We start from the raw sequence: 26,719 nt of genomic DNA, 5'->3' as shown, positions 1-26,719 counted from the left end.
TTTTCAAAGTTCAAGCTGTACATTTATTATATTACCTGTCTTTATTGTAATTATGGATCAAACGTAGACAGAATCCAAAAACTCCTCTTTTCTGTGTTTCCCCCTGCTTTTCTTACTCTTCCCACCTTCTTCCCACTTCTTATTCCCCTTTCCTCTTCCTTTACCCCTGATTCTGTCTTCCTCCCCCCCATCCTCCCTTACTCCGACAACGTCTATTCCACGACCACCTGCAGCGCCTGATGTAAGGACACTTGGAGTGATAGGACTATCAGAAGATTTGGTCTTGTACGCGTCGTGGTCGTCGTCGACAGTTCTACCATCCATGGATAATGAGGGAAAATCCATAATCCCACTACAGCTGGATGTGAGCATTGTCTTGATATCGCCTGAAGACAAGTTGAATTCAAAATTGTCTTCATCAGTGTTGTTTTCTTTATCACAATACGAAGACGGCAAAAAAGAAGAAGAAGGAGAAGATACATTCACATTTTCCAGAGACGCACTGGCCATTTCAGAATCCTTGAAAGAAAGATCTAAATCCTTTGAACGCGTTGAGTCCGAGAAGTCTTTGTCATCACCGAAAGAAGGGAGCAAATTGTCACTTATTTCTGGAGATTTAAGAAGAAGGGACTGGAAAAATGGCAGAGTGTTACTACTCCTAAATTCAGCTTGGGAAGTATTATATTTGGAAGAATTAAATGATGTTGATATTTCTTCGTCTTCTACTTCTTGTTCAATGTTACTGTCACCAGACAATCTCAAACCAAGATTTCTGTAAGATATTTTAGAATGCCCTGTGGGACGACAAGCCACAACTGCTGATTTGATGGACAAATCATTTTCAAATTCAGCTGAAGCCGCCGTGTCACCAGCGTTTTTGTCATTGTCACTATTATTTACAAGAATGTCACTAACATTGACATCATCATCACAGTTGTTAATAAAATGACTTTCAGTAAGATTTCCAACTCTCCTGTTCTTATCAGAAGAGGGATAATGGACAGTATTTTGTTCATTAGACACAATGTCAGACACATCAAACCACTGTTCTAAATCGTCTACATCACTTGACATAGACATATTATTCTCCGTATTCGCAGCAGCTACAGACCCAGTTGAACTGTCCCTGATGCTGTTTCCACCAGTTGCCCCGAATATATTATCACAACCTTTATCGTCAACAATTATCTTATCACTTTGATTTGACCGTGTAGCACATTCCTCCGTTGTATCTATACCATAATTATTACTCAATCCTCCTCCACCAATGATTTTCAACGATTCCAATTTACTCCTTGAATCCAAATCTCGAATCCCTTTCTCCACTTCCTTCATTCTCAAATGAACATCAGCTGTCATCTGAACTAAATTCTCTGCCATTTTCAACAATGACACTTCTCTACGTCGTCCATCTTCGACCTTGTCCTCATCAAGACAGCTACTACAACCATCTGCACCCTCCACCGTTTTAATATCATCATCATCTTCTATCTCGGATTGCTTCTCTGGGTGGCAGAGACCTGTAGGAGAGCAGCTCTTATTTTGTCTGCTACAGTTGTAGATATATGGAGAATCAACAGATACTAATTCTGCTTCAGCCCTCCGTCCACTTTCACCTTTGACCTTCCTCCTGCCCTCACCCACTCTACATTTGCCTTTATCAGTCAATGAAGTCTTTGTTACAGGAGATTTTCCAGAAAAACCCAAACCTTTTCCAGAAAGTTCTTTCTGAGATGCACTATACATGCTAAAACCTGTATTACTGGAAGAAAGATCATTCTTTGGTATATTAGAAGACCAAGAGGAAGATGGTTGTTGTGAGTAACTGATTCCTTCTTCTTCCTCTTCTTGATTTTTGTCTTTATCCATCTCTAGACTGGCAAAAATGGAGGCTAGATCTTTATTAGTAAAGTCCTTTGTTTTGTCGCTTTCATTAGAATGGATGTTGGACACGGATAAATCCTTGATAGCACCAAACATGGTGCCAAAAAGCCCAATATTGTTACTATCACTTTGGCTATTGCTAACATCACCAATCTGACCACTGTTATTTGCACCGCAGATTGTGCTCGTTTCTTCATGAGCAGAAGCAGATGCAGATGTGAAACTTAGCAAATCTGGAGGAGGTTGATGGAGGGAGGGGGCAGTGAGCGAAGATGAGTAGGATTTTCTATCACTTGTTAATGAAGAGTGTGCTGAGGGTGATGATGATGCCGAAGGACCAGGGCTACTCGCTGAGCCTAGGACGGGAGATCCTAGACCACTCTGGCTTGACTGTTTGGAGCATTTGACAGAAAAATCAAAGCAGTAGAGGTCCTCGACGCTTTTGTTAGGGACTCTAGTCACAATGGTGGACTTGTTCTCATCGAAACGGCTGGTCTGGTTGCTGGGTTTGCGTGCGTGGTGTTGGTAGCTGCCACTGGCTTTGGCATCAAAAGGGTGATGGAGTTTCATGTCATAAAGGTCACCTGCAAACAATGTGAAATGTAGGAGTAAATATGACATCTAAAAATTAATATACACAGATAAATCATGTTACAATATCGTGTCTAGTCAAGTTGAGGGTCATGTTAGCCAATCAATGTTTGAAATGAAAGTTGTTTTTTTGTTGTTGCCAAAATTGTAAAAATAAAATGTTTTGTCATCATACACAAGATACTAATTTGATGGCAAAATGATCTAGCAATAGTTAATTTGATTTATGTATGTTGCTTATTTTATCAAAACCTCTGTATTTTTTACAACAACAAAATTCTACCGTTATAGTTAGTGAATTCCAAGTCAGATTATAGGCATGATGATATTGTAATCTATTTCGATTCTAATTCCTGATTTTCATAAAGCATAGCTTTGAATAAGTCACCTTGGCCTTATTCCCTTTGATGCTTAAAGTATTTCACATTACCTTTGCGATAAACTATTTAAAAAAGACAAATTTCCCCCTGAAAATGAATACGGTAATTTTTTCTCAAACATTTTTCATTTTTCTGATTAGCTACCTTTTGGAAATCCTGTGGAAAGTTCTTGAAACCGTTGAAGCTCAATATCAAAATCCTCCATGGAGCTGACAGCCGGCCGTGGTGACTTGGCATCTTGGCCAGCACTGTTGGATCGTGGTCGATGCTTGTGTCGAGTCTGGGTTCCTTTCGTGCTAGCTGCAGATCTAGGAGACAAAATATATTTAATTTAACAAATCAAAAGCTGACTTCAATTGTTTGTTAGTTTTAAAATGAGTGATACTAAATGACTAATAGCTAATTATTATCAATTAATCATGAATTATCCTAATACTTGTGGACAAGACATGCCAAATAATTCTCTGTCTGGATTTTAAGTGATGATTTACTGTTTTTATTGTTTGCATTATTAGCTGAAGGATTTTGATCCCAATACATTCTGTGTTTGGTATTTTGTTCTTTTTCAAAGCTTTAATATTCATTTATATTCAACAGTTTTGAATTAAAGAGTTTATTAGTGTTTGTAACAATTAAATCAAATCAATTAAAATATCATCTCCGAAAATTTTACATTTGACTGTTTCCACCCTCCCAATTAGGGTACCCTGCCAGGGCCAGGACAAAACCAAGTAATCCCATTCCACGACAAAGACAGAAAGCATGTTGGAAAACAGATATTGGGGGAAAGAAGAAACAGTAAGTGACCTCCCTGCCCACTATGGGAGGTCAGGAACCACACCCAGTTAGAGAGATTAAGAATCGCTGATACCTACAGAGTTACATAACAAAATAAGTAAAGTACAGCCTTTCTAAACTTAAAACTTGAGCATCTATTTAGCGGAATATCCACTTAACGTGCTCAAAGCGCTTTACAAGGGTTCCCCAGCTAACAGCAACACTAAATTTTTTAGTACGAAACATGACGCCTACTTTAAGCTATCAAATTCTTACTGTTGGGAGTCAGGCACGTGTAGAAGGCCACTTTCCCTAAGGTACTGAAGTCTGGACATCTCTAAAGCTCTCAGCAACTCCATGTGCTCATCTAAAGCCACATCTGAAACTCCTGATTTCAAAAAAAAAACAACAAAGCATTACAAAACATTGGTACAAAATCATGCCAATGAAAATCTGATAAAATGACGGTAAAGGACAGTTTCATGAGCATTTATACAATGCAATATGCACTAAACGTGCTCAAAGCGCTTTACAGGGGGTCGGTCCCAAGCCAACAGCAACACTTAAGGTGTAGTACAAGACATGACACCGGTTAGGAGATGCTACAATTTGTTTTATACAGAGACAATGCTGTTAAGAGCCAGGTACTCATTTTACACCAGAGTACGATGAGACAATGTAAATAAAGAGTCTCACCAAGGACTCAACTAAACACCACCCAGAGCAGGACTTGATCCCTGGACCTTCCCATCTGAAGTGTCAAACCACAAGACCACAAAGCCACTTAGGTTTCAGTCAGTGTTGTATTGTGATACCAAGCACATGTACTAGCAAATCTAAAAATACTAATACAGATGTTCAGTTGGTAGAGCATTCGCTTCATAATCAAAGGGACCAAGATTGATTCCAGGTGCAGTCGAGATTTTTTATGACTCCCCTGCCCACCCACCAGTGTAGCTGGGTCTGTATGATCTGGTGGAAAGTACTTTGCGATAGACTAGCGTCCTATCCAAAGGGTAGCAAGAAATTGCTATTGTCCGTCTCAAGCTATAGAAACTGGGATAGAAACTGGGATAAACTCTGGATCAATGGGCCTAATGGCTCTGAAGGGATTACTTAATAGAAATGGTAACATATTGTATCACAGAAGACTTCTTTAACACTTGAGATCAGGTAACAGAATATTTGCTTTCATCACCTACCTTCTTCTCTCTCTTCCTCCGTCTTCAAATCCTTATCAGCCAACATACACCACCGACTACAGTATTCATGGGCTTCCTGAGTTCTTGGGTTTTTGGCTCTTAGTTTGGGGCAGTCATTCCTCAGGCATTTACCTGGACACACAAATACAGTTTGAGATTGTGATTATCGTGATAGTTGCTAGGTGGAATTGCCAGAAACTTGGACCAAAAAAGTGATCAGTATTTGACATCTCTCAATGCATTGTATTATTAATGATAATATAATATAAGACTGCAGTTATGAAAATAATATCATTATTTGTAACTTATTCCCAATAATGGGGATCTCGAGCACTCGCTTCACTAGCAAGGGGAACAAGATTTATCCCAGGTGCAGTGGAGATCCCCCCCAACAGTGATTGGGTAGCTTAGACTGTTACATTTGGCAAAAAGTACTTTGCGATAGACCAGCATCTTATCCGAAGGAGCCCTCTGTCCATTTAGTTTTGTTTTGTTTTTAAGGGTTTTACGGCGCTTGCAACACATTAGGTTATATCAGCGCCAGTAAAAAGGAAGAAAATGGGATAGTAAAAAGTTCTGGAATTACAATTAAAGCACCCAAGAAAAAGTAAGACAAAGGGGAAATGGGAACAAATAGGGATCAGATATAGATTCCAAGAGCATACCATCAATGTACTTAGTTTGAATCACCTATAAGTCTCATCCGGACACAAGCACAAAATCCAACATAGAGGAATACACTCAAATGCTTACATTATACATTAAAAATAACAAATATAATAATACATAACAGAGATGATTTACAAGGAAAAAAATTTCATCTCCCAAAACAATAATTATGCATTTGACTGTTTCCCTCCCAGCCAGGACTCCGACGAGGGCCAGGAAAAAAACAAGTAATCTCATTCCAAGACAAAGACAGAAAGCATGTTGGAAAACAGATATAAGGGGATAGAAGACACAGTATGTACCTCCCTGCCCACTATGGGAGGTCAGGAACCCCACCCAGTGTCCATTTAGGGTGTGGATGCGCGTATAAATGTTTATCATTATCATTATTATTATTATAATTATTATTATTATTATTATTATTATTATTATTATTATTATTATTATTATTATTATTATTATTATTATTATTATTATTATTAGCAAGCAATTGTTATTGTTTCAAGCTATAGAAACCAAGATAAAACTCCAGCTCCATGAGCTTAATTAATGGCTCTGAAGGACTACCATTCCCAATAATAAAATAAAGTAAATTACAATTATCATTGTTAATATTATAAGAAAACCCGCCCTATCAGGAAAAATAGATATATCTAAGTATAATATAATATATATAATAATATATACTATTCATCCAAATAAAAAACAGAAATATGTTTACAGATTTGACAAGCATAAAAATGTACAAATATAGTTAAGAATTTATGGTGACAATGTACACGAAAAGATAGAAAGGAAAAGAAATGGGGTAAGAAAAAAGAATCACATTTCTTTCATTATTTTTTTGTTTGTTTTACCTCGATTCCCTTGCTCCACTAAGCAATTCTCTTCATAACCCATTTAATTTCTTCCCTTTACACATGTCCAAGTATATATACATACATATATATATTATATATATATATATATATATATATATATATATAATATGTATATATATATATATATATATATATATATATATATATATTGACTGTAAAGTTTCTTATCCATTCCCTGTCACTCTATGAATCCATACCAATGCTGGCTTTCTTGTCCTTCTGATCAGCATCAGTCTCGCTGTCATCACTATCCTCGGAAGGCCAGTCTAGTAGTGCTACCACATTGGTATGCTTGCCAGACGCATCTTTGATCCAGGGATTGGATGGGTCAACTTCTTTGATAGATTCCACGATGGCCCTGTGAAGATCTTCCTGTATGTTGAAAGAAAATAAATGATTATATTTATAACACAGTAACACACTGGAACAACTACAAAAGATGTATAACTATAACTTCTACCCTCAGGTGGTCGCTGGTTCGGATCAATAAGTAAGTTTATAACACATTTTTAGCACCTACATTAATGGCATTTGCATAAAGCTTTTGTTGGAGTCTCTTGGGAATCTAAAAAAAAACAAAATCCAACTTTTAAAAAAATCTGACTCTTATGTAAGTGTAATGAAATATATCTTACATTTGTAAAGACATCAAGGTATCATCAAATGTGAATAACACAGCTGCCATGGAAAAACAACAACAAAAATGAGTTCTTTGATAAATAAATAAATAAATAAATAAATAAATAAATAAATAAATAAATAAATAAATAAATAAATAAATACAATTCCCTTTATTCATCCCATAGGGGAAATTTTTCTCTAGGGTCTATTCCAAGGGAAGACAGGAATAACCCAGGCATCAGCCACAATGCAGAGCCGCAAATTGAGCTAGGGCGAGGTGACATGCTCAAGGCCACACAGCAGCAGGTGATCGAACTCAGTACCTTCCGGGTACGAAGCAAAGACCATACCATTTAGCAATTACCATTGTTTTTTTATTAAATAATAATTTAACCATTTTTGAAACTTTACATTTTTTAAAACATGTCCCACACAACAAAAAAAAACACAAAAAAATGAGATTTCAGTAACAGTGGAAATGATTCAGAAACCCTCACATCAACAACATCACTGGCCATCTTCTTCTTTTTCTTGCGCTTTTTCCTGACAGAGGGAGGCGTCTCGGCCGGAACCAGGCCCTTGGATATGGCCATGATGAACTCCTGGCGTTTACGCTGTACAATGTGGGCCTGATCTATTATCTTACGTCGTGGTGTACGCAAGTAAAGTCTGTTAACCATCTGGGATAGGATCTCTGTGCATTCTTCTAATTCAGTCTGAAATGAATAACAAGATGTGTTTATTAAATGATAATCACATATGTGAATACTACAGATTTACAACAACAAAAAATACCGAAACAGAAAAAGTAACATGGAAAATTTTGGGCTCAAGGCCCTCTTCAGTCAACAGCAAATATTATATCAGAATTTAATACAATACGTAAAATTAGAATCAAAATTACACAAATAATTCAATTTTTTCTTCCAGATCCTCTTTCTATAGAACAGAGGATGATCATACTGGTTCTAATTTCAATAGGATAAAAGGCTCTTTGGGGTGGGTCAGCTTTCTGTCTAGTGGGTATCAAGTAAATTTTACAGATATGGCATTTATTAATTTATATAATTACCTATGGTTATCATTACTATGCTTTATGTACTTTACAATATTTATTTCTCCTGCTGGAGAACATGTATCTAACATAATACCTTAGGATGACGAGTGCTCTACTGGCTATCGGGACCCCCTCCATAGGCCTAAGGCTCTAGAAAAAAAATGTTTTATTCATCCCCACAGGAAAATATGTCTTTTTGTCTTTTTAAAAAATTTTTGTATGGGTCTAAAAGACCTTTTCTTATTTTATTATTCCAACTTACCTGCATGAATTCGAAAACAATCTTCTTGTAGCCAGGTCCATCCAGATAATATCCATACACATAAGAACACTTCAACACTCGTCTTGCCTTCAACAATTGCTGCACAGCATCCTCCACAAACTTGGTCTCTGTCTGGGCAGTAGCTAAGATTGAAAAGAATTGTAAATCTAAAATAACAAGAAAATAGAGACTGCCAATTTCAGCACTTGTGATTGGTCGAATACTTTGGGAGCTTGACTTATGATCAGTATTGGCAGATCAAAAAGAGGGATATTTTAGCTTCCAAAATATTCTTCACATAGAATTGTATGAAGTAATAGTTTCACCTCTGATAAACTTAAGTCTAAGGTCTAAATAGGTCTAACCTCATGATTACAATAAAACTGATATCAAGATTGACGAAATTGGCCCACAAATATCAGAAATACAAATTATTCATAATATTTTTAAGCTTATAAAAATTGTCATCAAAGTCTTTTTTCCTCACCAATTTTTGTCTGATTTCTCCCAAACAAAGGTCAATTTTATCAGTAAGCAAAATTAGACCCAAAATCATAATTTCTACATTTTCATTTGTTGATGGCAAATCAGCAAAGCTGGAATCAGCCAGTGGTGAGTCTTGTCACTTCCTTCACTGTAATTGGATTTTACTTATCTCTAAATATTTAACCGCTGTCTGCTTTTATTAGGTTGATTTTTAAAGGGTTAAGGCAGCACAGCAGACTGGAGGCTTTACCAATACCTTACAGTTACATTGTCACTTTTCACACAATTTGAAGGCTTTCAAAGACTGGGAAGGTCAGAATTGGAGAGAGGAGATCATCTCAACCCCATGTGCCGTGCCAAGCTTGAGTTTGAGATCAAATTAAATGTGATTTGTTCCTGGGCCTTACACAGTAGGAGTCTGAAGCATAGGAATGGTAAATTATGAAAGTTATTGTGAAACTTACCGCTGTCCGTGACAGCTTCTGCCAGTTTCATCATTTTGTCTTTGGCTGTTTTCAACAAGGGCTCCTCTAGCTATAATTTTTCAAAAAACAGAAAAGAAAGAAAGAAAGAAAGAAAAATACACACATTAATAGTCTTTAACGATTAAAAAATTTTTATTAACATAGTTTCAAAAAATCAAAATGGTCTTAATAAAATCCTACTCTATTTTTCGAAATATTAAAGGTATTTTCTATAATAATGTAATTCTTCAAATAATTTGTCTCTATGACAAGGACACAATTAAGATCCTCATCTATTTCAGTATTTCAGTGGATTCACATCATATCTACTCTCTGACTGGCTCTTCTCTAAACTATTCACCTGCTGAAGTTGTGCAATGTCTTTAATTTCTACAGAGTGAAATTAAATGATTAGGGCTATATAAATATATAATAATAATTTCTACACTTGTAAAAAGCTAATCATCCTACACTTGCTTCAAGCAGTTAACTGAGACTTGATTTTCAAAAAAGCTGACATACCTTAAAACTGTTCTCATGATTCTTGAATCTTGTATAATAGTGTACAAAACGATTCAGCTCCTGCATGTTTTTATTCTTAGATTCAGCCTGGTGGATGTAAACACAATTACAAAAACAATGATAAATTGAGCTTTAAATTGAACTTTTATAGAGGGCAATATCTACTAAACATTCTCAAAGTGCTGGCCAACAGTGACACTTGACATGATGCATGTAAGGTGATATTACAATTTTTTCTGACAGAGTCAACACCGTTTGTTAACAGCCAGGTACTCATTTTACACCTGAGTATAGTGAGAGAATGTGAGTAAAGAGCCTTTTCCAAGGACTCAACTATGCGCCGATCGCGAGGCTCGAACCCAGGACCTTCCGATCCAAAAGCGAGTGTCATACAGCAAGACCACATAGCCGCACAACACGATGAACGGATAAATAGTATGAATAGTGTTATAATACAGAACAAACAAGGGGAACTGCTATTTGAAGAACAACATATAGAAAGCCGATGGGTAGAATACATAGGCGAACTGTACAATGATCCAAATAGAAATGAACCACCACTGAAATTCAAAGAACCATTAAGCGGACCAAAAATCACCAAAAGTGAAATTGAACATGCCATGGAAGGAATGAGGATGGTAAAGCAACAGGCCATGATGAAATATCTGTAGAGGTATTAAAAAGCCTAGGAGATCTAGCAATTGATAACTTCACATATTATTCAACAATATATACAACACTGGGAAAATTCCAGAAGATCTCTGTAACTCTATTTTCATAGCAATACCAAGAAAGCAGGTGCAGTCAGATGCGAAAATTTTAGAACTATAAGTTTAATAAGCCACATCAACAAAATACTGTTGCGTATAATTATCAACAGGCTAAGAATAAGATTAACCCCGAAATCGCAGAAGAACAATATGGATCCAACCTGACAGAGGGACAAGGAACGCAATATACCTCCTCCGTGTTTTAAGTGAAAGAGCTATACAGGTTCAGACTCCACTATACCTCTGTTTTGTCGACTACAAAAAAGCTTTTGTTAGAGTACGCCACGAAGAAATACTAAAACAACTGCACTCCATTGGCGCTGATGAGAAAGACCTCAGACTCATGCAAACATTATACTACACCCAGCAGGCATCTATCAAAATCGGAAACTCTACAGGAAATTCTATTCCTATTAAGAAAGGAGTCCGTCAAGGGTGTGTTGCCTCACCAGATCTGTTTAATCTATACCAAGAAACAATCATGAGGGGCATAACTAATATGGAGGGAATAAAAGTAGGAGGTCACAACATAAATAATAAAAGATACGCAGACGATACGGTACTCGTTGCAACATCAGAAATCCAACTTCAAAAGATTGTTGAGTGGTAGTAGATAGTGAAGCCAAGGGAATGGAAGTGAATATCACCAAAACGGAATGCATGGTAATAAAGAAAAACCCGAAAACAACAACACCTGCAATATAACGATTCACGCGAGCAACTTACCAATGTAGAAAGTTTTAAATACCTGGGTTCAATAGTGACAACAGATGGAAGATGTAACCGAGACATACGAGCAAGAATAACTCAAGCCAAACAGGCCTTTATGGACCTCAGAAACATTTTGAAAAACAAACGGATGTCGTTCGGGATTAGATTCCGAGTCTTGAAGTGCTACGTGTGGCCAATCTTGTTATACGGATGCGAAAGCTGGACTACAAATGCAGAAACACAAAAGAACATTGAAGCTTTTGAAAAGTGGTGTTTGAGAAGGATGCAGAGAATATCGTATACTGCACACAAAACGAACGAAGAAGTGCTAAAACAAACATACCAACAAAGGAAACTAATGCCCTTAATAGCGGATCGACAACTATCCTTTTTCGGACACATAGTAAGGAAAGATAAGAATGAATACCTGGCAAGTTGTGGAAAAATACCTGGTAAACGCGCCGGGGAAGACAAAGAAAAACACTCATAGACCAATGAAGGGCTTCACCAACCTAACAATCCAAGAGCTGTTTGAAAAAGCAAGAGACAGGGAGGAATGGAGAGGGATAATTCATGCAGTATCCGAAGCCTGGACCAGGCATGGAACCTAGAAGAAGAAGAAGAATATTACCATAGAAAATAGAAATACAGTAGAATCCTGATAAATCCAGAACCTTAATTAATTAATGTTTTAATTAAAGGTTTTACGACACTTGCAACACATTTAGGTCATTTCAGTTTCAGTAATTCTATACAATTAAAACTGCACAAGAAAAGTAAGACAAAGAGGAAATGGCACAAATAGGGAACAGATGTAGATTCCAAGAGCACACTATCATTGTACATGGTTTGAGATTGCCTAAAAGTCTCATCCTGACACAAGCACAGGTCCACACTAAAAGGAACACACTCAAATGTTCACAAATCATATGTTTTAAAAAATGTTAAAATACATAAGAGAGATGATTTACAAGGAAAAAATATCATATTCCAAAACTATAACTATACATTCGACTGTTTCCCTCCCAGCCAAGGACTCCGGTCAGGGTCAGGACGAAACTTCTTTAAACCCACAACTTCGGTTTTAAAGTGACAACAATCACAAAGTTCCATGAATACCCTTAACCTTTACGAGTAGATTTCAATTTACTCTTACCCAAAATCATACATGACCATTTTCACCATGAAAATTGTCATATCCACAAATATAACAAAAAGAAAAACAGCTTTAATTCATTTCAGTGACTTACATCAGTGAGCATCTGTGCATTTTGCTCCTCCACTTTCTTGACCACTTCATATCTATTACACATGAAATACCCTCCTGTAGAACTGTTGTGACGTTTCCATTGTTCCAGACACACCCAGCAAAAGTCGTGTTTACACTGAGAAGGAAGCATGAGGACAAATAAAATATTCATTCTAGTTTGAAAAAATACAAAAATTACCCAAAATAAAAAATCCCCATAAATTTAGCATACATTAAGGGTCCCCAAAATTATATTTCTTCACATTGAAATTGAAAAGACTCGCCCATGTCAATTTTTTTTAAAACCAACAAACTCCCCCTCCCAAAAAACAACCTAAGTATTTATATAGAGCAACATCCACTTAATGTGCTCAAAGCACAAAGACAAGGATTTCCTGTACCAAATTCATATCTGGCCATGATTGAGAGAGACAGAAAATCAAAGAATAATAAGATTATGATGAAAGAACTGTGTGGTGGCCTGGTGAATTTCTTTTCTTTTCTACAAATTTCATAGATAAAACTTGTTTATTCTGTTCTGAGTAAAACAAAGTAAAATTTTTGTTGGAATATCTTCAATAAGGCCAAAGTTACAAACATTTATAAACTCAATATTCAAAAAAATAAACAAAAATTAAACCCTGAGAAAATTGTTTTTGAGTGGCTGTAGAAAATTATAAAATCAAAAATAATTTTTTAGCTATTTTTTCATGGAATATTCTTGAAAACAGCCCATGCAACATCCAACACCTTTTCTCAAGACCACACCACACAAATAACCACTAACCTTGCTACATTTCATGTGATTGCAACCTTCGTTTTTCTGAATGGGAGATTTACAGTTAGGACAGGGTTTGGAGTTAGTGACCAGCCACAAGCAATTGGCTGCTAGTTCTGTCTCTTGTTCTGTATCATGTACTGTGGAGGTAAAGTCAAAATTAAATTGAGTCCCATATCTGAAACAAACACTGAAGACTGCTTTATTGGGGTGGCAATGGCCTTGGTCAAAGTCAATGACATGATGGTAAACAGTTCCTTTCTACATTACGTTTATTTTCACAAAGTCTAAAAAGACACAGTTATTTATTTATTGTTGAAGGAACTGATTGACAATGAAATAATTTTCTCCGACCAACGAACAAATTCAGTCTACAACATTTTGAAACTGAGTGCAATAAGCATATAAAAAATAAGGAAAAAATAAATAAAAAACAACATTCACTATATTTATTCTCAAGAAAAAAAATTATTGTAGGATCTATCTTTAGAAAATAATGAGACTTCATCTGCAGCGCAGTGCCACAAAATGAGCAATAGTTTTGTGCTATGATGTTAACCAGAGAATATGTTAATCGAAATAGTTGACACAAAACCCTTTTTTTCTAATTACTCAGCAACACAATATTAAAATGCAGATGTTGTTAGCTGAAATCTAAAAGAAAATAATGTTTTTTTAAATGATGAAATTGTTTTGAATTGCAAACTCCAATTCAATCAACAAAGATTAATGATGTGGATTTCCCAGACTTCCCTTTCATCAACAATAAAGATAAGGAATGCCTTTTTTCACTTCCAAAATGTATTCAACAAACTTGAAAATCTCAAATAACTTGATAGCCACATAAAATCATTTATGAGATTAAATCAAATTACAATACTGTTGCATACTTACAAGTTTCAGGCTTGACATCTGCTATTTTCTCAAACCAACTGCGCCAGTTAGGACAGCTACACGGTTCGTGGGATTCTTCCAAACACTCCCTGTATCATGAGAATGACAGAACATGAAGTCTAAAAAAACTAAACACACAATAATGTATTTTACTTCTTTACATGCCACTTATAATAACAGAAGACGTCCGTGTGTCAATTTATAACTGGAATCCTTTATGTGTTAAGAACATAGAACAATAAAAACCTGAAAACTAACCAATAACAAAAATTCTATTATTTGAAAACAATTCAAAATGTTAATTTGTTCTCGACATTACATCCATAAAAAATATCTAAAAACACCAAAATCTCTAATCTTTGAATTAATATTTTAAAAGAAATAGATTATTCTTTGTATTAATTGATAACATAACAATAATAAATTTATACAGGACACGACTCCATTCAGGTGCTCTAAGGAGTATTACATAAAAACATATTGAAATGAATTGAGTAATGGCTGAACAAAATAAAACATTTGTGATTTCCAAGTTCTTTCTGTGAAAACAAATAAATCTCACAATCTACTTCTTTTTCTTCTTAAACTTTTAAATTAAGACTCCTCACCAACAGAAGTAGTGTCCACCCCCACAATCCACTCCCCTGGATGTATCCGATGGAATCCGATTTCTGTAACTCCCACCACTGGTCCTTGAGGAGTGACCTCCATTCCCGTTACCAGTGTCCAGTTCGGGTAATTTAACAGCCCGGCCACATCGAGGAAAGGGGCACCATTTCATGTCAGGGTTGCTATCTACAAAAGCCTGGATGAAAGTTTATAAGACAACATCACATCAGTCATGAACATTTAAGATTACTAAATTTATTTCACATTTAGAAATGAGTTGAGTTGAATATATGTAACGCCTGCAGGGTAAGAAACAACAACAACAACAATAACAACAACAACAACAACAAAAGAGAGACTGAACTGAAATTTTGTTTCTAAATAATGAAAGAATCTTTTAAAATCGAGTAGAAATTTCCCAATAAAAATGAAAAATGAGATGTAACTAAGTCTCAGGTTGAAAAAATTTAATCTACTGAAATATGAAATAAAAAATTTTCTTGTCAAAGTAAAGAAGAAAAAAAATGTCTTCAGTCATTATATGAGAATGCGTGGTGTTCTGAGAAAAGGAGTTGGGTGCCACGCAAGCTGGTTTCAAGAAAATGGCAAAATAAAACTAAAAATAGTCATGTCTTTGATTTTCAGAATTAGAAATTCAAAGAACTGTGGCAATTTAGAAAAATCTAAATTTCTAAACGAATGATAATTCAAGAAATATCTTTAAGAATGTTATTTATATAGAACTTACCCACATAATATTTTATTTCAATGGATAGGATTTGAATTTTGTATATTAATTGAAACTCTCGAATGTATAAAGGTTGACATGCCAAACAAATGTTGATGGGAAAGGTTATACTCCGTATCTATGACAGTTGTTTGTGTATCCGATATTTAAAAATTTGAAACAGCAATTATATACTGAAAATTGTCAGATTAACAATGAATGTTGTTATATAAATTAGAAAAATTGTATCTCTGCCTGAAAGTTTCACAATGCATTTAAAGGTTTTAAAGCCTCTTAGCTCTTAATCGATAAGATACAATGCAATACGATAACGCATCTTGCATGCAATGAAAATGGAAGGGCCTTTTCAAAGCTTTAAAAAAATAAATATCTTCCTATCACTATATCCAAAAACTTTAATTATCATCTTACTTGAAAAGAACTGTTATCCCCATACATGTTATTGACTGGGAAAAAAAAAAATTCAACATGTGGTATCTTTACTTGGGTCACTTCACATATCCTAACAGATTAACCCAATTTACTTTAATATCAAACTGCAGGTATCGTCTGGCCATGTCCCTGGACACAATGCCTTCAATCACGTCGACAGGTACCAACATGGTACACCCAAAGGCAGGACACGTAATATGGTGGGCATCCCCTTCCTGGATTTTCACATTCAAGTATCTGAAATAAACATCAAATGTTACAACAACCTCTGTCTCTTTATTTTTATAAGTTACCGTTTTTGCTGTCATGATTTGTTTGTTGTTAAGAGTTTTACAGTACTTGTAACACATTTAGGTCATACCATTGCCAGTAAAACGGAAGAAAATGAGAGTTTTAAAAATTCTAAAATTACATGTAAAAGCACCCGAGAAAAAGTAGGACAAAGAGAAATTGTTCAAATTGGGAACAATAGTATATTCATAGAGCACACCATCAATGTTTGAGATCACCTAAAAGTCTCATCCAGATAGAGTAACATACTCAAACATTTAGAGATATGCAAACTATCAGTACATGACACAGAGATGATTTACAAGAAAAAAAAAATATCATCTCCCAAAACGAACATTTGACTCCGGCAAGGGCCAGGTCAAAACCAAGTAATCCCATTCTAAGACAAAAACAAAAAGCAACACAGAAACAGATATAGAGGAAAAGAAGACGCAGCAACAGTAACTTCTCTGCCCACCATGGGAGGTCAAGATCCCAAACAGCTGTCATGGTTAAATATTTCCTCAAGCCAGTGGCTTCAAAAACTAGAAAATTTTCTTATTAATTTCACATTGTTTTGTCTCATAGATTTACTTATTTTTCAAATTAGTCACCATTTAAATGAAAAGTATAATATAAGTTAATGCCTTGTCGCTGTGAGCTTTATTAACAATTGCATACAAGTTCCTCCTACAACATTTAATCAAAGGCAATTGTATTATATCCATCCAACTATCTTTCTTGCCAACTGCTGAACAAAATTTTTTTTTTAAGAATAAAAACCCCACAAAATTCATTGCACAACTTAAAAAGAGAGAAAATGGGAGAAGGAGAGGGAATGAGAGCGAGAGAATGAGAGAGAGAGAGAGAGAGAGAGAGAGAGAGAGAGAGAGAGAGAGAGTGAGTGAGAGAGAGAGAGAGAGAGAGAGAGAGAGAGAGAGAGAGAGAGAGAGAGAGAGAGAGAGAGAGAGAGAGAGAGAAAAAAAAGAAAAAGCAAGACAAAATAATTGAGATGGAATGTAACCAATTTTTATGACCATTCTTCCTCACCTTTCCCAACATTCTTTACAAAATTTGTGACTGCAAGTGATGTGCACAGGTTCCTCTGCTATCAGAAATGTGTTTGCACAGATGTCACACTGCAAAGCGACAAAGGAAAGCAAAAAAGAATTTGATGGTGAAACACTTACCATTTCAAATAATTTCCTGTTGATTGAAAAAATAAATAGGCATGTCTAATATGTTGAATGCTAAATTAAAATCATCTTTGAAAATGAATATAGGTATTTAGTCAATGTTAGTTTACCCCATCTACCGTTATGAACATTTTACACATACACATTTTTAATACTTTGTCTGTTAGAGTCATGGGGGTCCCGAAAGCTCAGTTGGTAGAGCACTCACTTCACACGCAAAGAGACCAAGATCGATCCCGGGTGCAGTCAAGATTTTTTCTGACCCCCCTGCCCACCCAGCAGTGAATGGGTAGCTGAGTGTTAGATTTGGCGGAAAGTACTTTGCAATAGACTAGTGTCCTATGCTAAGGATTGCAAGCAATTGCTATTTTCTGATTCACGCTATAGACAACGGGATAAACTCCGGCTCTATGAGCCCAATGGCTCTAAAGAACTACTACTACTTATAATATGAAAGTAATACTTCAGTTTATTAACTTCACCATTGGTTTTTATTTCTTCTTGGGCATTTATAAAAATCCACGTAACATACTTAAAGCTTTTTATAAAGAAGCCCTAGCCAATAGCAACACTTAACATGTAGGACGGACACATCATGGCTATTGGATAATAATACAATTTTTTTTTAATTTTCGACAGAGGCAATGCTGTTAATGGCCAGGTAATCATTTTATACCTGAAGACGGTGAGAGACATGTGAGTTAAGAGCCTTTTCCAAGGACTTAAACATAGGCTACTCAGAGTGGGACTCGAACCCTGGACCTTAAAGCTGCAACATTCACATTTTGAAATATATCTTAAATGAGACTAACCTCAGCATCCAAAGGCAATGGAGCATTATGGAGAGGGGATGGCAGGGGACTGGTCAAATTCTCTTGCACTTCTGGCTTGTCAGAGAATAGGGAGGCAGGAGGGGTGACACCACACTTTTCACAGCAAGCTGCTGGATCAATCATCCACGCCTCCAGCAAGGTTTCCCTTGACCATTCTGATAGACAAAAAAGGAACAATATCAAACAAGTGGGAATGTTTATCAGAACAACATCAAAGGAACAAAACTTATATGGGCTATACAACAGCTGCACATTATTATTATTATTATTATTATTATTATTATTTATTATTATTATTATTATTATTATTATTATTATTATTATTATTATTATTATTATTATTATTATATTATTATTATTATATTATATTATTATTATTATTATTATATTATTATTATTATTATATTATTATTATTATTATATTATTATTATTATTATTATTATTATTATATTATTATTATTTATTATTATTATTATTATTATTATTATCATTTTCATTATTACCATTATTATTATTATTATTATTATAATTATAACACATGGAGCAAGGCATACCATGATTTCTCAGCAAGGCTTCAGCAGTAAAAAGAGGCACACTAAGCATGTCAGCAGTTTCAACCAGCAGCATGTCCTTGGCTTCTTGCAAGTCTTGTGGCCGCAAACCTGAATATTCCTGTTAATATACATTCAATATTGATTAAAGATAGATTAACAGACACCCCTTGAAAGGATATTTAATCAGCTAAGGAGTAAACGCATTAAAGTAAAAAGATATGAACATCAAGTATCATTTTACAAGTGTTCATTTTTAATACACCAAGAAGCATTTCTTAGATTTGGCACATTCAATCTTAACACCCTCAAATGGAATCCTTTCAATATCAGGTAAAATAATCTAACTACCATTTTTTTTTTTTTTAATTAATGGCAATAAAGTCATTAATAATAAAAGAACACACTTAATAATCATTTCATGCAACACTAGGTGATATTTTTATCATAAATTCGACAATGCTTATGGCTATGGTTACCATTCATCACGAGACGAAAGTGTAGGATTGAAAAGCAGATTGATTTTGTCAACAACTCCACCCTAACACTGACTACATCCGTAGTTTAGCCGGGTTACTTATACGCCATGCCTATATATTATCATATTTTTATGAGACAAATTATAGGCGTAGTACCAAACCTAATGTTTTTAGTTTTTACATGTTAATGGTAGTCGAATAAAACTATCTATGTACATGCTCATTTTTAGTATAATTTTTTCCAACATTGAATAACAGCAAAAATCTCTAGGATTTAATGAGTTAAAATATAAAGAGATAAGCATGACTCACCTCCATAGGAGGCATTGAAATATCATCTTCCTCATCAACTGGCTCTTCATCATTCTGTGTAGATATATGTAATACATATATTGTAAAACACAACATTCTTGTACTAAGTCATTTAAAAATGAATAATAGATTCTAATCCTCTGCCTTGTTGGAAGGGGTTGATTTGGATGATGATGAAGATAATAATAATAAGAAGAACAACAACAATAACGATGAAACCATATTTCTCCTCCATTAAGATCAGTTCATTTACAAAGAAAAAAAAAAAAGAAACAGAAAAACATAACATTTTTCAAAAGAAAGAGATGTCATATCATATAACTTTGAATTCTTGTGTTTTGTACAAAATTGTATGCAGCTATCTTTTGATATCTTTATTTAAGAACACTCGTTTTCAATCAATGTAATCACACCAAGTGTTCTGAATAACTCATTCAGCCAAGGTTCATATAGGTTTCTGTAGCGTTAAATGGGTAGTCCCTCATCCAGTCAACAATCATGCTAAATGTTGCTGGACTTTGACGAGGCTCAGAAATGCTTTGGCTATCAATGCACATGATGAATATATGGTTTCATGTAATGTGTGGCATGGATTCAATACTACAGTACAGTGTCTCATCTTGTAGCAAAAGCAAACAGTGTTCGGCCTTATCAGTTTGTTTGTTGCTTTAGGTCTCTTCCAACACAATTGAGGTTATATGAGAGACCGCTGAAACAAAAAAAAACAAGCAATCTAACAAAAATAGTACAAATGTAAATCAAAATCATAACCTAAAGATATCATAAGCTAAATTATACATAACCAAGAACAAACAGGCAGAAGATTTACAGAAAAAAAATATCCCCTGTCAAAAATACAATCACAAACCAAAGAAGCAGGATAGGCTAGTAAAGAGAAGAAGAAACGACATCACTATCGGATCGTACACCCATGCGAACATCATAGGTATATGATTCAAGGGTGATGCTCCCATCCAACCACCCGCCGGCCTTGTCAGTGATTGGGTGGGTGATAAAACTCTAACCCTGGCATTGCTTCCTCGGGCAAGGCACTCACCCAAATTGGTGTGAATATTACCTGTCTGTAGGTAGTAATGGATATTGTAAGAGTCTTAATATAATTATGAAGCCTGACAAGTGGATTGTATTGTAAGAAATGTAAGATAAATAATTGACCAAGTGTGAACATATGTAATGGTAGCACGTCTGACCAGTAATCAGGTCTGAGGTTCGATCCCCAGTCAAGGTCTGATTTTTTTTCTTGTATTTTTATTTCTTGCTTTGTCTGACACATTTCATACACACTTGTTCAGTTCTTTATCTTACACCCGTGCCTTCTCCTTAATTTCTTAATTTGATATCAAGAAATGTAAATTTGGTTCCATAGGCCTGCTGGGTGGATAAATAAAAAATGGTGAAGCATGTTGAATGAGGCAAATCCAAGGAAATGCCATATATATAAAAGTACATGTTTACTTTGTTGTTGTTTTTTTCAGTAAACATACCGAAAAGACCATTTTTGATTCTAGATATAGGGCAATGTCATTGTGTCCATTTCTCTCAGCTGTATCACACGGGGTCAGTTGGTCCTCGTTTTCAACAAAGAGTGGCGCCCCTTGTTGAATAAGGGTCTGGTGGAAAAAAATTATAAACTTTGTCCAGAAAATGTGCTAAACAAATTCTGTATGAGTATACTAGAACCGAATATATCAGCTCTTGTTTATCTGTTTATAAATATATTTTAACAACTAAAACCTTTAACAAAGTGTATATTTACTTTTGACAAATGATAACAGTTTATCTGATTAAAATATTTTATGAGTGATATACAAGTTGTCAAAAATATAAAACAAACTAACAACACACATATCTATAAGATGTCACAATAAAATGTGTTATGAGGAGATCAGAGCTTGGAGATAAGCGTTTTTAATTGTCTTAAATTTAATTCATGAATACATGTGACAATACTATCACACCTGATGGGAGAATTGTTAAAATTAAGGAATTTATTTTAATCATTATAATGTATCATAATGTGTTTATTGTTGATATGTATTTGGATTTACCACTCAAGAACATTTAAGTTAGGCTCAAGTTCAATCTTAATCATCAGGTTCACCCTGAAATAATACTTTTTGGGAACAATTGGTCTTAAATATGTTGATAAGCCCCTTTCTAAAACATGGACAAAAAGAGATAACTTCAAATCATTGTACGTTGTAGACTGATTAGATTACGAGTGTCCATAACGCTAGCGACAATAGAATAAAATCTATCTAAGATAGTGATAAAAACTGTGACAAAACACAGTAAGTATATCCTTAACAGTCATGCGGTCATAAAATCAGAATTTATGCCGATCTCAATGTAAAGCAAACAGCAACAATAGCTCACCAGCCTCTGGATAGGACAATTATCTATTGCATAGTATAACCTATCATCCATAATCCACATTAGTCTTAAATACCAGATATGTTGGGTGACTGACGGGCATTGAATGCTCATTACAGACTTGAATCGCCTGCATTATGATCTATCTAACAAACTGGCATACAACCTTAAACCCTCTTACTCTTATATTTATGACAAGTCTGAATCTCTTTCATGTCATAATCTCTTCTCTTAGTTAAGATTAAAGACAAGTAGGCTATACAACATTATAAAAAGGTTTTGACAAAGTCCCATTTTACTTGAAGGTTATTTAGATCATAAGAATTAACATAAAACACTGACATGGTTTGAACTTGGAACTTTTTTTCTTTTTAAACGACAGAAAGTGAACAGGGCTATTCTACTCCCGAATGAATGCACACATTCAGTCCTTTTTTAATAGAACAATAAAGATATGGAATTCTCTCCAATGACAACATGAAAATTCTGTTGGTTATGAGAAATTTACTTGTCAATTAGAAAACATTTCTGTCACAGGAGGACATAACTATTGTGGTACAGAGCCATAATCTAACACCATCCCAAACCACACAAGTGTTGAGTATATCTCCAGTACTGAAACTGCAACAGTATGGATTGAATTGAATGTAAGTTTTTTTATAATATGAGATATTATATTTGTCCTTCAAACCCTCCATTTATCCGGTTACAATTTTAGACCTGCTTCACCTAAAAGCAGCAGCTGTAGTAATATGTGATATTATCACTGCTCTATTAGTCACAAAAATAGGGAGATAATGTCAGGTCAGAATAAATCAACTAACCCAATCTAGATAAATCATTTTAAAATGATAGACCAAATTTTTACCTCAACACATTGAGCCAGACCAGAAGCAGCAGCATAATGTAAGGCAGTGTTCAATTTCTGGGCAAGGATGAAAAGCATTTTTTTAAATTAAATAATAAAAAATAATTTAGAAATGTGAATGGTAAAAGTTAACTGGGATTTTCAAAGTATTGTTAATTATTCATAATTTCATAAAAACTATTTATAAAAATACAATAAGTGGATAAGACATTGCATTGTTGCCCAATGGACTCGGGTTCAAGCCCTAACTTTGGCATCTTGATTTTTCTTTGTGCAGGATACTAAACCCTTATAGCTCACTTTGTGGTATTGAACAGCAGCTCTCACGCACGTGGGTTTTATCACTCTTATATAGAAAAAAAAACCTACAAATATTCTTTAAATGGAATTAATGGAATTTTATTTGATCTATTTCAATGATAGATGGAAAAGAATCAAGTAAAGTTTGAAATGTAACATTTGACTTCAGTGGCTTATTATATTGTGTGTAATGTTTGTGGTGGTCGATGAACAAATGGGTCACAATATCTTGTAACTCCATCATTAGAGATGTGTCCTTGATAAGGCACTTAACATACATTAAACCACTCAAGAAAGGTGAGAATGAGTACCTTGCTAAAGGAAGTGATTGTAAGAATACTGATACAAAAAAGCCTGATGGGTGACTTGCACTGTATGAAATGAACATTTTGTTCCATAATATGGTTAGCCTGTGTTATAGATAAAGCGTTGGATCACCGTGATCGATACCAAGTGCAGTCAAGATTTTTTTTCTGACCTCCCATGTCCACCCAGCCGTGATTGGGTAGCTGGGTCTGTAGATCTGGCAGAAAGTACTTTGCAATAGACGAGTATTTTATCCAAACAATAGCAAGCAATTGCTATTGTCCATTTCACACAACCGAAACCAGGATAAGCTCCAGCTCCATGAACCTAATGACTCCAAAGGACTACTTGTTTATTATTTATCTAATTAGTATTTTATTAATTTAAAAAATTGTACCTCATCTTGAGCAGCTAGGTCAATTTTTTCTAATGTCCCCTCTGCTAGCCGAGCCCCTCTCCATTTGAGAAGGTAGTTCAAACACTCGGCCCTCCTTTTGTTAGAGTGGACTGACTGCCAGCTACTGTCCTGCTGACAAAGGCAATGAAGACATGTCTCTTTTCTGGCATTGGACTTGTTAGGATTGCCCGCCTTGGAAAATAGGAATATCCTAAATAGAAAGAAAGCAAAGAAAAATATAATAACAATAATAATGATAATGATAATGATGATAATAATAATAATAATAATAATAATAATAATAATAATAATAATAATAATAATAATAATAATAATAATAATAATAATAATAATAATAATAACAATAACAATAATGTACTTTATTCATCCAAAAAGGAAATGTTTGTATATAAAATGCCGACAATGATACGTACATAAACATAATATAAGTAAATAAAGGTGGTAAAGTAAAACTTGGTAATAGGTATAGTGTAATAATATTATAAGCTGTAAGAATAATTACATAGTATAAATTTCACGGGACGTACAGATTATATAATTTTTAAAATATGTTAGATCTATTTAAAGATAAATTACATTACTTAAGTTCAGAAAAAATTATATAATAACTATTTCAGGTGATTAATTCTTTACTAGTCTCATCTATTTATCAAGTATCGTAAATGCTTATATGTATGTGATGGTCTAAGAAAACGAGGTGGATGTCAATTGGACTGGATTTGAGAAAATGGTAAAATGAGAGGGAAAATTGTCATCTCTTCGACTTTCAAATTTATCGCTTTTTGCTTTCATTTATAATTGAATGACCACATCACGACTGCACTCCTTGAAAAAATGCCACAAATACATAATTTTACTTTATTATATAGTCGATCAAAGAGGGCTGATCGTATCTAAAAGAAAAATTTTTATAAGATGTAAAAAATGTGGTTTTCCCTCCTTTTTTTGTTTGTTTCCAAAACAAATTATGCATAAATATTATATGAGTTATTGTTAAGAGATCTAGGGCCATTTTTAAATAGCATTTACAAATTATGATAAGAAATATATTTTACAATTCCATTATTGTAGATCGCTTTTATGACCAATTTATTTTTTTAATCACTCTATAGTTACATCCTTCAACGACACTGTCATCAGATAAAAAAGCCTGGTCACTCACTTTTGACAAGCGAGTCAAACTTGATTTTGTTCACAACTGCATATATATGTCAAACTGTTTTTGGAATTTAAAGTCAAAATCAACATTTTTGAGGCTTCAGGGTTTGTTTGTTTTATGTCAATGAATCTTAATATGACGTTCACCAGTTTCATAATTTGGATTTTTTATAGTTTGTCATACAGTGAATAGTATTTTTTATTATAACAATTTTTGTCAACTGTGCTGTTTGCATGTCACTTATTCCAAAGTCTGTCCAGAGCTCTTTGTTCTATGACATGAGAGCTTTCCAATTAAATTTCATTATTCCTATTATCATTAAAATAAATATACTAATGAAAGAGAGAGCTTATCTATTCATGAAAATAACCATAAGATAAAAGACTTATAAAGACGATGATGATGATCATCATCATGATGATGACGATAATCTTTTTTCAAATAACATTCATACCCAAGTAGCATCTGCATTCCATGCCTGGAGACAAGATGCAAAGGTGTTTCATGGTGATGTGAATCCCCATAAGAGCAGTTTGGGTCCAAAGCTTTTCGCAACTCTGCATTGTTTCGATAGAGTTGCAAGGCTTGTACTTCATCGCCTGCTTGCAGGTGTTTCCGAAATTTTGTGGAAGCACTCCCCATTGTTGTTTCAGTTTCTGCTTTCTTCACGTGGAAGTCTGCAGTCACTGTAATCTAGAGGAGTTATGTTGTAAGTCTTTGACGTCACCTCCTAACATGAGAAAAATGTTTGATTTTAAAATAATTGAAAGGTTATTGTAAAGCAAAAGTAGAAAATACCGGATAAACTTATGAAGTTTCAAAAGAAAGACCTTTGAAAAGTTGGATGGATTGAGAGAAAAGAAATCAATGCTGTCTCACCAATTACATAAGTTTATAAGCTATTATCTCTCTTATATAATTAAAATTCCACATTTATAATCACTCATTATTTTCATCATTGTTCAGTTATATTCATTACTACTACTATTATTATTATTATTTATAATTATTATTATTATTATTATTATTAGTATTATTATTATTATTATTATTATTATTATTATTATATAATATAAAAAGGGTTAAATAGACCAAATGGCCTTTAAACACCCTGTAAAGATACATCAAATCGACATGTTTACAAACATGAAAGGGAAGCATAATGTTGAGTGAGAAAGAGATGCATGAAATTATGTAATTAGAAATGGACAAAATCCAAATTTAAAGAAAAAAGAAAGAAAAAATTTCATCAATCATGATGACATATAAACCATCATAACAAATTATCTTTAACGATCAAAATCATACTTTTATATTATTATTATTATTATCAATAAGAATAACAATAATAATAATAATAATAATAATAATAATAATAATAATAATAATAATAATAATAATATAATACAAAATAATGGTCTCGATCTCCCCCCCCCCCCCCCCCCCTCCCTTGCCCAACTCCACTACTGTCAATATCATATGTACAGTTAATATCGTACTGGTACCATAGTAACAGACAAGTTAACAGACAAAACTAAGACCCGGACACCTGGTGCCCTGATATGAACATGGCGATTGTAATTAGTATTATTATTAGGCTGAATGGTCTTTAATTCTCTAGCAGGGTACCTTATTTTTCTCTAGC

At 34.3% G+C, this 26,719-nt stretch overlaps 1 protein-coding gene across 1 annotated transcript in view; it reads right to left on the bottom strand.

Annotated features, from left to right (window-relative positions):
• Window positions 1-26,719, bottom strand: part of LOC144959168 (uncharacterized) — a 27,214-nt gene continuing 495 nt past the window's right edge. The window contains exons 2-23 of the mRNA XM_078891702.1: window positions 25,529-25,804; window positions 23,895-24,105; window positions 22,892-22,948; window positions 21,135-21,260; window positions 19,630-19,683; window positions 18,842-18,959; window positions 18,266-18,441; window positions 17,308-17,396; window positions 16,080-16,224; window positions 14,807-15,003; window positions 14,199-14,287; window positions 13,314-13,444; window positions 12,528-12,662; window positions 9,797-9,883; window positions 9,275-9,344; window positions 8,325-8,467; window positions 7,503-7,721; window positions 6,582-6,756; window positions 4,835-4,966; window positions 3,909-4,020; window positions 3,000-3,163; window positions 1-2,468 (exon numbers count right to left, since the gene is read on the bottom strand). Of these exons, the coding sequence (XP_078747828.1) occupies window positions 58-2,468; window positions 3,000-3,163; window positions 3,909-4,020; window positions 4,835-4,966; window positions 6,582-6,756; window positions 7,503-7,721; window positions 8,325-8,467; window positions 9,275-9,344; window positions 9,797-9,883; window positions 12,528-12,662; window positions 13,314-13,444; window positions 14,199-14,287; window positions 14,807-15,003; window positions 16,080-16,224; window positions 17,308-17,396; window positions 18,266-18,441; window positions 18,842-18,959; window positions 19,630-19,683; window positions 21,135-21,260; window positions 22,892-22,948; window positions 23,895-24,105; window positions 25,529-25,716 (5,229 nt within the window). The 5' untranslated portion in view covers window positions 25,717-25,804 and the 3' untranslated portion in view covers window positions 1-57. The remainder of the gene's footprint in view (window positions 2,469-2,999; window positions 3,164-3,908; window positions 4,021-4,834; window positions 4,967-6,581; window positions 6,757-7,502; window positions 7,722-8,324; window positions 8,468-9,274; window positions 9,345-9,796; window positions 9,884-12,527; window positions 12,663-13,313; window positions 13,445-14,198; window positions 14,288-14,806; window positions 15,004-16,079; window positions 16,225-17,307; window positions 17,397-18,265; window positions 18,442-18,841; window positions 18,960-19,629; window positions 19,684-21,134; window positions 21,261-22,891; window positions 22,949-23,894; window positions 24,106-25,528; window positions 25,805-26,719) is intronic.

This window comes from Berghia stephanieae, chromosome 13, assembly GCF_034508935.2.
Source record: "Berghia stephanieae isolate SIO BIC M18660-M18661 chromosome 13, UCSD_Bste_1.3, whole genome shotgun sequence".
Taxonomy (NCBI): domain Eukaryota; kingdom Metazoa; phylum Mollusca; class Gastropoda; order Nudibranchia; family Aeolidiidae; genus Berghia; species Berghia stephanieae.
This window is presented reverse-complemented; position numbering and strand designations above follow the sequence as displayed.